Raw genomic sequence first — 13,582 nt, forward strand, 5'->3', positions numbered from 1 at the left:
TAAGGAATTTGTACCGACTTTGATTGTTAGAACAACACGTATTTATTATCAGGAGTAATTTTTTGTTACTTTATAAAATCAACAATTTTTTCTCAAATATCCTCTTTCTGCGTCTACCAAGGCCTCCAGTCCGAGCCTAAATGCCTTAAACAACTTGATGTCATATTTATTGGACATATCAGCCCACTCCTTCTCAGTAGGGGCCCTCAGGGAATTAAGATTGTGGTGGAGGAATCTGCAAGACTTTCTCTCCTTGAAGCCCCATATCCCATAGTCCACTGACGAGCATTCCAGTGATGAGGGGCCACAGGTTTGAAGGCCTGAAATGGGTCACGTTTTCTTTGCATCAAGCTTGAGCCTTATGGATAGGTACTGAGTCTTGTTTCTAATAATAATCGAATGTGAGGTAGTTGGCATACGGAAAAGATCCACAGAACAATGTCTATGTTCTCCTTTACAGAAAAGATTGGCAATCAGTTGCCTTTTTGCATCCATTGCTTTTATCTGTTGACGTATAACAACCAATAATATAACGTATGAAAGCTGATGAATTTTAAAACAATTTTCGATAAATAAGCATCATCGATTACATGTAATAATGGCTTTATGGAGGTCTAATTAGCGTGGTAAGCTTTTTATTTAAATTTGTAGGGAGAGTTAAGATACCCAAGAACTTTACCTAAAGTTTAGAATCTTTATTTGATTTAAAAGGCTTAATTTGGGCCTGATATGGCCTTCCATAAGAATCTATTAATTATATGTATTATTTTTGTATTTTCCACAAATTGTCGCCAATTTCTATCAACAAATTATTCTGATTAACCCTTCATGTGTGCTGCAAAATGCACATAATAAGGCCAAAATGTATCATCACAAATAAAAGAATGAAAAATTGACGCGTAATATTTGAAAAGGAACATATCGGGTTATTTAAGTCTCTTAAATCAAATAAAAGTTCTAAATTATGGATATCCTAATTTATCCCACAAATTTGAGTAATAAGTGGATAATTACACAAATATGTTTATGAAATAAATAAGGGATGTCCGCAGGATTATATTTCGAAGAGGGGGCATTGTTTTTCGGAATAAAAAAAAAATCAAAAAATAATTTTAAAAAATTATAAAAAAGTAAATTTTTGGAAAAAAATTTCAAAAATTAAATTTTAAAGATTAGTAGAAAAGTAAATTTTTTGTGAAAAAAAATTTCAAATTTTTGGAAAATAATTTAAAATATTAATTTTATTTTTATTAAGTTCAAATAATAATTTTTTTTTTAAAGTTTCGATAATAAATAGTTATTTTCAAAAAATGATTAACAGCTATTCTAAAATAATTCAAATATTAATTTTTTTGAACAAAAATTCATAGTTTACAACAAAAACTTAAAATTTTGGAGAAAAAAATTAGAGAAATTAAATTGAATTTCAAATATTAAATTTTTGAACAAAAATTCATAGCTTATAACATAAAATTAAAATTAAAAAAAAAAAAAATTGGAGAAATTAAATTAAACTTCAAATGTTAAAATTTCTAGTAAAATACATAAAATACTTAATTTGAGGGGGTCACATACCTATATTCCACCCCTGCGGACGCCCCTGACGAAATATAAGGCTGTATAGATTTTCTCTTTTTCTTGATTTTATTCAAATATGTTTTTATGCTGAGGCCCTACGTATTTTTCTATGTTTGTGATGTTTTCACCTAACGAAACAAATTTGTTATTCCATCCTGTGGTGAATGTTGTACATTCAAAAACATTTTTTTTTACAAAAAAAAAAAAAAATAATAATTCACTGTAAGGGCAATGTCTTCATTATTTGACATATGTATTGTACATGTTTGTTAAATGAAAATTAAAATTGTTATGAGCAAACGAAAAATATAAAAAACATGAAAACACATATTTCAGAGTGAAAGTGGGCTAAATCGCAAGAACATTGTCGACACTCGAGTTCATTGCTGTCTCTACTTTATTCCTCCCTATGGCCATGGTCTCAGGCAAATTGATCTTGAATTCCTCAAACGGCTCCAGTACAAAGTCAATCTCATTCCCATCATTGCCAAAGCAGATACTTTGACTAAAAATGAGGTATGTGTTCTAAAAATAGGTTTTAAGGATAATTATTCACGTCTATCATGTGTGTCCGCGTATATGGGTATAGAAAAAATTATATTTAAAAACTTTGCCTATTATACCCATTAAGAACTCTCCCTATCAAAATGATGAAGACTTGTGATATTAAATGTGGCTTGTATGTAGGAGGGATATAGGGACTGTTTAACGTCCGGCATGAAATGTCTGCAGATACTTTGTGATATTATTAATCTGAAACTTTATAAAATTTTAAAATAATTCTGACTAAAAGCCATAATTAACATAATAGGCATTTTTTATAAAACCATAGCTATTCATAGGAAATTAAATTTTTTCGGAAAAAATTAAATTTCACAAAAAAAAATTTTCAAAAAAGATTCATAATTAAATTTTTCAGAAAAATATTTCATAACCCCACATCTATTCTCAAAATATATAATTTTTCAGAAAACTATTTAGAAAATTATCTATCAAAAATTCAATTTTAGGAATAAAATTTCAAAAATCCACAGTTATTTAATAAAGAAATTCAATTTTTGAAAAAAATTTCAAAAACTAAATTTGAAATATTATACTTAAAAAAAAAAAATTAAAATATTAAATTTTTTGCTACTTTTCATCATTTGCACGAATGACGAAAAAAACTTGTTCAATAAATAAATAAAAATCTTTAATGGGAGTGCTACAGCCCCTTTAGCGCGCACCTCTGCAAACATTGAGAAAAATTCAAGCTTCAAGCAAACTTTATATCAAAGCCGTAGAGTGATTTGATTTTTTGACAGAAATTGGACTTCCTCTTAATGATTAAAATTTGGGATACTTTTAGGTTATTTTTGGATAGAGGACATCCAAGTGGCCTTTCTTGTACATCTCTTGTACAATTCATATAAGGACTGTTCAATGTCTGGTACGTCTTGTCTGCAGATACACGGTGCAAGTATCGTGGCAAAACTCAATAAGATTTTAAACTATAATTATGACTGAAAATATTATGAAATTGTCAAAAATCTAAGGACAAGGGATAGTTAATATAACAAGAAAATGACTCCACCAAGTTATTTATTTTTTTATGCATAAATAAGTATTTAAAATTAGAGGTCTTGTCAGGTTTTGATTGGCTAAAAAAGGCCCTAGTTTTTATTCTAGTACATCAAACAGCACTTTTAGGAGTGATATTATTGGCGCTCTTATCACGTCATAGGATTTTAAAGCTAAGTTTATATCTCAAGATAATAATCCCACATAATAATTTTAATTTTTCGAAATAAATTTTACTCCTTCTTCGTTTTATAAATTTGAGATCCACTGAAGTTTTAATCGGATGCGCCCTAGTGGCTATTGATTTGCATCAAACAGTCCCTATTGTTCCATAGAGATACAATATGTAAAGTGCTTACCCTGAGTGAAAGCAAGGAAAAATTTTGAAAGCAGAAAGTTAGTTGACAAAAACAATGGACAATATACATAGTTATTTATAGATCAATCACTCCAGATCATGTAGGGCATCATCCTATATTTTGATAATAACTGAAGAGTTCTATAAAAGAAAAATTATATTCAAATGTAAAATACAGTGAAGATCGAATATAAAAATATATGAAGCACTTTCTATGTTAGTAATAAACTCCTATTTATAACTACTACAAATTGAATTTTTTGATCAACTAACGACGGCGTCAATTTATATTTCACATCATCAAACCTTGTTTTTTATCTCTATGTATGTATGCTCTAATAAAGCACGAAAATGACGAACGTGGCATTTTCTCTCCTCCAAACAAGATACATTTAAATCACTGAACCTTATTATTTTGATAGGGTAGTTGTTTATTTTTGAAGACAATAATATGGAAACTTTTAGAAATAAATTGTGTGTACACGCATGAGAGATGGCGTAACACCCCTTTAGTAATTAAAATAATATGAATTTCTTTCAAATATTTTGTAGATACATAAACTCAAAGCAACAATCAATGCTGACATAGAAGAGAATGACATTGAAATATATCAATTCCCGGACTGTGACTCAGATGAAGATGATGAATTCAAGTCTCAGGATCGAGATCTCAAATCCAGTGTACCCTTTGCAATCGTTTCAAGTACTCAAACATTTCAAGTGAAAGGGAAAAAAGTTAGGGGACGTCAATATCCTTGGGGTGTAGTTGAAGTGGACAATCCGGAACACTCGGATTTTTCATTGTTAAGGAGATTTTTGATACAAACGCACATGCAGGATTTGAAGGATGTAACTCACGATGTTCATTATGAGAATTATAGGTTTGTATTAGTAAGGGTCCCCAAAAAATTAAACTCATTCAAATTCGGGTTTGACGCATTTTACAGATAAAATACACATGTCATCAGTTGTATTTTCAAATCGTGAACATCGGCAGGAAGTTTAAAGAGAGATGGTTAAAATAATTAATATAATACTTTATCTAATACGTTGTTACCTTACTAACACAGAAATATAGCGTGTATTTCGTTATCAGCTGTCGATGTTTCCGCTTTTTTTGTCTTAATCAGAAAAAATTCATTTTTTTTCATTAAAAAAAAATCAAAAAAACCACATTTATTCACAAAAAAATAATTTGAAAAAAAAAAATTTAAAATTTCTAGGAGAAAAATTAATAAAATCCAAAACCTTTCACAGAAAATTAAATTTTATCAAAAATTTGCTACAACGTGATAAGAATACAAATTTAATTCAGTGTTCAATTTAGAGAAAACCATTATAGCTTGAATTATGTTGACCAACCACATATATGCTTAAGTTACTACTCCATCACTTATATATACTATCACATTTTCAGAGTTCAATGCCTCAATGACTTGGCTCAAATGCAGGGTGGTGGTCTTCTGAGTGGAAGGCATTCATCAGACTCCGGCGAAAGATCAAAGTTAAAAAGAGATTCCTACATCTGCAAGTCTCGTGAGGAGCTGGAGGAAGAAACAGAAAAATTACTCATGGAGAAGGATGCTGAAATAAAGAAAATGCATGCTATGCTACAGCAAATGCAAGCAAAATTAAAAAACACAAATCACAATTAAGTTTATAAGGACATTTCCAATCCGTTTTTTTTTTGTTTTAGCTCCAACCGCATTTATATCCTAATTCTTTTATGATGTTCTTTCAAAACCATGCATTTAAAACCTATTTTCCACTTTTCTTAGGTAAATTGATTATCTGTACTTAATAAATGGTCTACCATATATGTGTTCATTGAGCAAACCATTAATTATATAATGTCTATTAAAATAAAAATTGCCTAGTAATTAAATTCTTTCTACCATACCCGCAGCAGGAGTGTCTGAAGGATTATATTTTGGGGAAGGCTTGGTTATTATTGGATTTTTTTTTAAATCCAAAAATTCAAATTTTCGAAAAAAAAAATTCAAATATTAAATTTTTTTGCTCCAAAAAATTTCAAAAATAAAACTTTTAAATTATAATTTTTTTTGGTCCAAAAAAAATCCATAATCCGTTTCTTCTCAGTAAAAATTAAATTTTTGGAAAACAAATTTACAAAATTTAATTTGAAATATTATATATTTTCCAAAAAAAAAATTCAAAAATCTCCTCCTATTCATAAAAAATGTAATTTTGTAGAATTATATTTCAAAAATTAATTTTTTTCAAAGAAAAAAATCGAATATTAAATTTTTTGGAAAAACATTTCAAATATCAAATTTTTACTCTGCTGCACAATTTGCCCGAATGACGAAAAAAAAATATTGTAAAAAGCAAAAATTCTTTAATGTGGGAGGGAGGCTACAACCCCAGCGGACGCCCTTTTGCAGAGATTTATGATTCAAGCTAAGAACCTATTTTTTAACTCCCCATTATACTTAATTAAGATATCATAGTTAAAGATGTCGCGAAATCATCACGAGAGTAAACATATCATTGATTATAATATATGTTGGTAATTTGTAAGATATAAGTACTCATATAAACGTCTTAAATTGCATTATGCTTGAAGGTGACGCCATCTTGGGGCTTATAGCTGGTATTTTAACTACCTAATTTATACCAATATTTCTAATAAATATTGATGAAATGTCATCAAATGGCTGGGAATTAATTACTACTTGGTATCAATGATAAGCACTGAAATTATATTCAGTACCTGAAGATCTCTAAAAATTTATGGATTTAATCGATTTGGGACGACAAAAGTAGGATAATTAAAGAAAAATATCTTAATTTTTTCATGTTAATTTTATCTACAATATGGAAATAAGATTGTATAAGAATGTAATAACAATTTCTTAGCACATAATAGGGTATTTTATACTTATAATAAAAACAGACATTCGAGAGATACATTTCTAATACCTAGAAAGTAAGGTTTAAATTATTTTATTTGTCCAGGATTTGGTATCCGATAGTTTAGTTTTTGCCTAAAAGATAATGAAAAAAGGGTTATAAAACTTTGCCTGTTTAGAGCCCCGATGTTGACGTCACTTGAACTCTCTCTACTAATGTTCACGACATGCTCTTTGAAATAAACAAATATACTAAGTATTTTTTCCTCATCTGTTTCCATCAGTTGATTCTTCTCACTTCAATCAGCTGACTCTACCTATTTATGGATTTAAAAGAGCATTAATACATATTTGCTTGCCCAATATATACCTTAGCACGGTTAAATTTTACATAGTAACCATAAGTTTTGTTTATTTTTTTTCTTTTTGGTAGGAGATGTAAGCTCCTCGTGCATTCGTCCCTATTTTGAAAATTCATACATATCAACATGCAAGGAGCTCTATTATTTATATAGTGATTCCTGTCAACAAATATGTCGTCTCTCAAAGTTAGTAACATATAATTTTTTTTTTTTACGGTCGCGATGATTTCGACCGTTTTCACATCTCAAATAAAAGTTTTCGATTTTCTTTAAAAAAAAAAAAAGTTAGTCGAATTTGTTAAATCATATTATTGTATTCAAGCAATTGTTTATTTTACTTTCAAACTATTTATTTAAGAATTTAGTAAAAAAATATATATCCATCATAAAATGAGCTTAAATTGACATAAAATGATCTGGTTTAAAAAATAAATAGGTTTTTTTTAACACAAATTATATTCATACACTACAAATAACTTACAGGTTTTGAGGCAAGACTATCAAGTCTCTCGTATTTTAAAGAAACTCACGACCCAACTTAATTAATTTTTTCCATATTAAAAATAATATTATTATAACTTGCGCGAACACATTATCATAAAGACAGGGAATGCCAAATTATAAACACACGCGATCTACTATAAACTATAATTATATGATAGGTAAATTTCTATTGTAATTTCTCTTTGTTGTTTTCTATCCATTTGATGTGAATATAATCAACCCTGCATCCCCTTTTGCCACTCTTGAAAATGCAACATCTAATATACGATGTGAAATACTGATTTTGCTAAATATAAAACAATTTATTCAAATGTTTGACCTTGTGATTTATTTATTGTCATTGCTAATTTAATTGGTAAATGCTTTCTTATAGGTAAAATGGAAAGTCATCCCCACCAGAAGTAATACTTCAAATAAATACAATTATTTTATTAAGATGTTCCTTCACACCCATAATTAAGATACATACAAAGACTAACTCGTTAATCCCTTTCGCTTTGGTAAAATCCAAAAATTTTGTCCTCCTATTTACGGAATCAATTGCACATTGTATATTTCTTGAAACATCAGATATATTTTATGCTTAAGAAAACCCTTTTGATGGGCAGCTATTTTCATATTCAATATTTGTTCCATTTGTTTATGAATAATATGTGGAAGAATTCGATATGGTTCATTTAGGATTGTTATTGGTGTACCGGTCGTCTAGTCCAATTAACAAAGTAGAGTCTTTTCATTGATCGTTGAAAATTGCTTGAAAAAACTGCAATGACTTTTGAATGGGAGCATGATCGTTAATTAGAGGAAAATCAAAACTCGAAGTCATTACAAAAACTTAATGCAACTCCCTTCAATCTTTGTAGTCTTTTAGAAAAACACGATTCTCAATTTTTATTAAAATAAATATTAATACCCAGAGTGAGAAAATAAATAAAAACTCAGGAGGCAGACAAGAGTGATATGAAGAATTACACAAAGAAGATATCCTTCATTTAACGTCTTGTAGGCATATAATATCAGGTTTGAAAGAAAGTATGCATTGATCATATCAGAATAGTATATCCCTTCCTCCTCTAATATTGAAAGAAAATATTCTAACAATTCCTAAGCTAGAATGGGTTTTATCAACTGCTTGCTTATTAATACAAACACCTTGGTTTGGGAAAAAATCAATATCTTTGATTTGACTTGTCTTTAAACGCATTATATTAATTTTTTTAAAAAGTAACAAAAGACGATGAAAACACACAATTAGAATAATGCCTTTGTATTTTGCAATTTTTATTGAAAGCTTTTTCGACTGTTTCTTTTCTCTTACAAGGGAAAAATCTGTATCTGGTTTACTTTTTTTTCCCCCAGAGGAAGCATAATTACTACGGTTCAAAATTGTAAGGAGTCCAAATGAGCTTTGAATTGGTTTCTGGCTTTCTATCCTCTCTATCATTTGTCTTATCATTTTATAAAAGAGATTATTCGTTTCCCTTATCCGAATAAACGGTCTGTACTTGTTCTACCACATCATTTTCCGGTTCATTATTTAATACAGAATACTTATCTTGATCTTTTTCTTCTACAATTTAAGTCTCACTAACCTCTTCAAATTTTTTTTTTCGGATATAATATGTTTAACAAATCTGGAAGCTTTATCCTCATTTTTGTCTTCCATCAAATGGGCCCCCATATTCTCTTCAATTTGTATTTGTGATTACCTTTTTGAAAGCCCTTTCATAATCAAATTTTTGAAGTGGATTTTCCATTATTTGTCCAAAATTAAAGCATTTTTGATATTCCAGTTAAACTCCAAAAACTTTAGCTTAATTAATCTTAACTTGAACTGGTAAAATTTGAGATATAGACAAAGGATCAGACACAATTTCCACAAAGTAGTTACTGTCTCCCCAAATTTCCGATTAATTCTATTATTTTCCCTCCACTTTATCATCAATTGTTGTTGTTTTTTTTGGGGGGGGGGGAAATGGTGATATATAATTTCACCAAATTGCTTCAACCATATTTACCCTTTTTATTAATATTAACCTTGTCAATTCCTTTTACTTGAAAAGTGACCTCCTTGAATGAACCGTCTATATTTTTTTTTTTATCACCTTGTGTTTTTTCAAGTCATTAATTCTACCCTTAAAGTTTATAGGAAATCTATTATAAAAACAAGCTTTGTCCAGGATAAATCTTTGATTAGCACCTGCAATTTCATATTCATTAAAACCATATTTTATTACTTTGTCTTAAATATCAATCTGTTTAATATTTTCTCCTCTAAGGCACACACTCTTCGAATTTTCCATTGTGAGTAAAAAAGTCTCTCATTTATAGTTACTGTCCAGGTTCAAACAAACCACTGCATCTCTATGAATTCTGTAAAGATGAGTAGACTGTATAAAGGGGAAGCACCCCTCAAACAGGATTGTGAATTATATGAATTAAATAGATTAATAAATATAAATACCTTGATAAATACATGTTATTATCAGTTTTATTTGTGAACTTAATTAAGAACTTAATGCATACTACAATCAATAATGACAAACAAAGACACAAATCCGATATCTTCTTGCTTTTCATGCCTATACTTCAAACCATATACGTAAATGCAGTGTGTTTTTTAGCTGGCCCGTTAATTTGTAATTGGTAATATAAATTTATTTTCCTTAGCAGTTGTCATTGTTATGTCATTCCGGACTGGTGAACATCCTTTTTTAAATATATTTAATTATATTCAAAACCTGATTAAACGTTCGTGTGTGCTTATAAAAGACGGAACATAACCCTGAGAATTTGTTGCAGAATATAATTGTAAGTCCTTATTAGACTTAGAGTTGAATTGGGGATTAAATCGGAGTAATTATAGCAAATGTCCTTTTTTATATAATTTTACTTCCTCTCTTGTCACAGCTGATGTTAGCTGATCTAATGAACGTCATGTGTATTATTCATTTTCTCTCCAAAACATTTTTCAAATTGTTATGGTTACCATATTGATTTTTGGTTTCTTTTTTAACATGCCCATTCCACCTTTGCTTCACAACATCCAGTCACATCGTTGGTGCGCACAGAGCTAGAAAGAGTTCTTCTCCTACGCAAGCAGGGGAGCTAATTCAGCCAAATGTATAGGAAGAAACTTGTATGTTTTAACACTCTTGAAGAAGGAATAATATTTCTGGATTGTTATGGATTATTCCTGAACAACTTTGAATAAATAACTATCAATCATAACTTAGATTATATTATATACTAAAATGATAGAGGACATTTCATCGTCTATTAATCTTCAATGACTTCCCGATATTATCATTATGAGGTTTAATGAACATTTTTTTTTTGAAAAGTTCCGACTATTTCTCTATATTCTTATATCATTTGAATGAAAATCAATTAAAGGAACTTCTTCTCTCACCTTTTAGAAGACGTAGGATATGATGATTTATGCAATATATCCTAGGGATCCTAATTATCTTCTTATTTATTAATAAGAATATCGACTCCAGTCCTCACGATCCAAATAGAGATGATATGAGTCCTTGTAAACATACAAGCACAAAATCAATCTATGTAAAATTGGTTTTAAGCGTTTTTATATTGATTGTTTAATAAATTATATATATTTTTATTTAAGCTATAATAATTGATGGATTCTAAGCCCGTGTAATTTGGAATCTCATTTATAAGTTTTAGTGATTTATATATTCTGAACTCTTTGCCAATATTGGAATTTTCTTTAAAGTTATCATCCTTATCATGAGAGAATAATTATATATTCAATTTTTGAAAGTAAACACTTCGCAATTGAATGCAAACTTGTTCTCGAGGAACTACAAACTTTCCTTCTGAACAAAGAAATTGAGCCAATCCATTTCTCGAACCGTAGCTTAAAAAATCTTACATTAATTTAAAAAATGAAATATTTATTAATAATAACCTTTTATGTTTTTTTTGTGTAAACCAAAAGGGTTGCAATTATAGTAATTTAATACTTAATATTAGAGAGGTTGCTAAATGTTATTTTAAAACTTCCGAAAAAATATAGAAACATAGGGTCATATACGTAAGGGTGATAATTTTGGTAAGAATAGAAAAGCGTGCGAGGAGAAAAGAAGAATTACTTATGGCATCATTGATTAAATAATATACATCTTCTTCTATCAATCATGAACGTTATCATTCCCGCCTTTATTATTCAATATTAATATAATATGAGATGGTGATAGTCGATAGAGAACTGAATAAAATCCCCAAAATGACGTCGCCTTCTGTCTGGATTTATGAAAATGGAGGCCCAGGAATTTGGAAAATACTTACCGGATGAGAAACAGATGGTTTGTCGGATTTGTCGATATAAATGTGCCTTTAGACCCTGTCTAGAATTACACGCCACTCATTATCCTCATCTCATAACAAGAGTATGGATATTCATCTATAAAATCAATTTGACGATGTCAAGTCAGACTTTAACTTTGATCTAACAACGATGCTTATTGCATGTAATATAACCTTATCCATTGCTAATCATCTACGTTCAAAAAATTTATGGAGAAATACAAGGGTAAACATATTGGTTCCCGAGGAACCATCATTAAATTAATGGAGGATGTTGGTACTGATGTCATATATAGAAATACATATAAAAATGTTTTGAGTCATCCACACCAAATGATGATCAAGTTATCAGTAAAAAGTATTTACGAATATCGAAATGGAACTCTGAATTTTGTACTATCTCACAGTAAGTATTCAATTTTTTTTTAAATCTAACCATAAAATATGATTCTATTTTAGCTAAACATATCAAGAATTATGATACACAACTCAGTAAAGGGCAAACACAACTGCTTAAATGGTCACAACAACGGGGGTAGTAGCTTTGGATGGTTTGCAACTAGTTTGTCTGAGACTACTTACTTCGCTTTAAGACTTGGGTATGATAATTAGGTTTTCCAATATTACATAGTCAATAAATATTACTTTTTTATCACTAAAGGCTTAGCTATGGTTGATGGGCTCCAAGAAATGGTGTTCAGAAAACTCATAAGAGGCAAAAACAACTGTTTAAATGGTCACAACAACGAGGGTAGTTACATTGGGTGTTGCATTATAATTAACAATTGTGTATATCCATCATGATAATAGTATGTTGTTATATAAGCATACCTAAATAACGGGGGAAAATCTTTTTGATGCTCTTAATAGGGAGTAATATCGCCGGACATTACTACATAATTAGCTTTTGCTCTAAATCTTTACGATGAATTTATTTATAAAATTTTTTTATTAGTATATTTATTGTCTAATTTTATGATTTTGACATTTACTTTATTATTAATAATTAGTTAGATCTCATCGGTAGAGATATATCTATCTTGTGCACAATTGTATATAGCAACTTCCACATGAAGAAGAGGGGTGATTATCTTTTTGATTAAACTCCACGTCTCGCTTGTGTATTGCAACCTAAAGTTATGACATATTTAACTGAATTCCGATGTTAAAACAAGAAAAAATTATCTGGATCAATCTATTATTTCAATATTCTGTATTTATAATTTATTATTATTAATAGTTATATGATATTTTGTATATTTAACTTAAATGTTTAATGGTTTATTTTTTAGTATGTAGATTATATTTAATTAAAGCCTTCTTTTTTAAACTTTGAGCTTCAAATATATTTCAAATACTCTACTTTGTCGTTTCATTAGCTATTATTCTGAGAATAAGGTTCATAATGAATTACAATTTCATGGAGTGTGACGTTTTCAAATCTACTGTAACGGATAAAAAACGTCGAAGTCAATTATACGTAGTATATCTTCATTAAACATTTTGCTAATAAATACATTCTTTATACCCTCAAAAATCACAATAAAGCAGGCAGATGATAATCACATCAGTATTTTAAACAATGATACCATATGTCTTTTCCCCCCTCCTCCTTGCACGCGTTTTTCTCTACAATATTATCAACTATACATATACGTTACACATATGATCATTTAAAATTTTAAATGCTATTTAATCAGGGGTGTCCACAGAAAGTGTGCAGATATCTTCAATGCTCTTGCATCCGAAGAAGCTGTGATTGGGTAGCTTCAAGCCCGAGGACTCCTTCCTTCGTTCGTGATTTGTTCGTGCGGCTGGAATTGTAAGAAAGTATTGCGTGCAGGCATCCCCAGGTATAGGCATTCTTGGGCATCTTTTAGGAAATATATTCGATTTAAAAAAAAATACTTTTTTTGCAAAAAAGTGACATTTTTTTAAGCATTCTATTATGATCATTTATCATTGGTCGAAATTATCAACGGTTTTTACTACTGCAGACCAAACCGGCCTTTCTA

At 29.4% G+C, this 13,582-nt stretch overlaps 1 protein-coding gene and 1 long non-coding RNA gene across 2 annotated transcripts in view; both read left to right on the plus strand.

The window, feature by feature from the left end:
- The window catches only part of Septin4 (septin 4), a 33,655-nt gene extending 28,274 nt beyond the window's left edge, over window positions 1-5,381 (plus strand). Inside the window, exons 4-6 of the mRNA XM_040716671.2 lie at window positions 1,915-2,094; window positions 4,049-4,377; window positions 4,914-5,381. Of these exons, the coding sequence (XP_040572605.1) occupies window positions 1,915-2,094; window positions 4,049-4,377; window positions 4,914-5,151 (747 nt within the window). The 3' untranslated portion in view covers window positions 5,152-5,381. The remainder of the gene's footprint in view (window positions 1-1,914; window positions 2,095-4,048; window positions 4,378-4,913) is intronic.
- A 6,311-nt stretch (window positions 5,382-11,692) lies between these two features.
- Window positions 11,693-12,751, plus strand: LOC139905959 (uncharacterized). Its single transcript, XR_011781129.1, has 3 exons — window positions 11,693-11,973; window positions 12,027-12,166; window positions 12,229-12,751. It is a non-coding gene; the product is annotated as an uncharacterized lncRNA (long non-coding RNA).
- The last annotated feature ends 831 nt before the right edge of the window (window positions 12,752-13,582 follow it).

Source organism: Lepeophtheirus salmonis, chromosome 7 (genome assembly GCF_016086655.4).
Source record: "Lepeophtheirus salmonis chromosome 7, UVic_Lsal_1.4, whole genome shotgun sequence".
Lineage (NCBI taxonomy): Eukaryota > Metazoa > Arthropoda > Copepoda > Siphonostomatoida > Caligidae > Lepeophtheirus > Lepeophtheirus salmonis.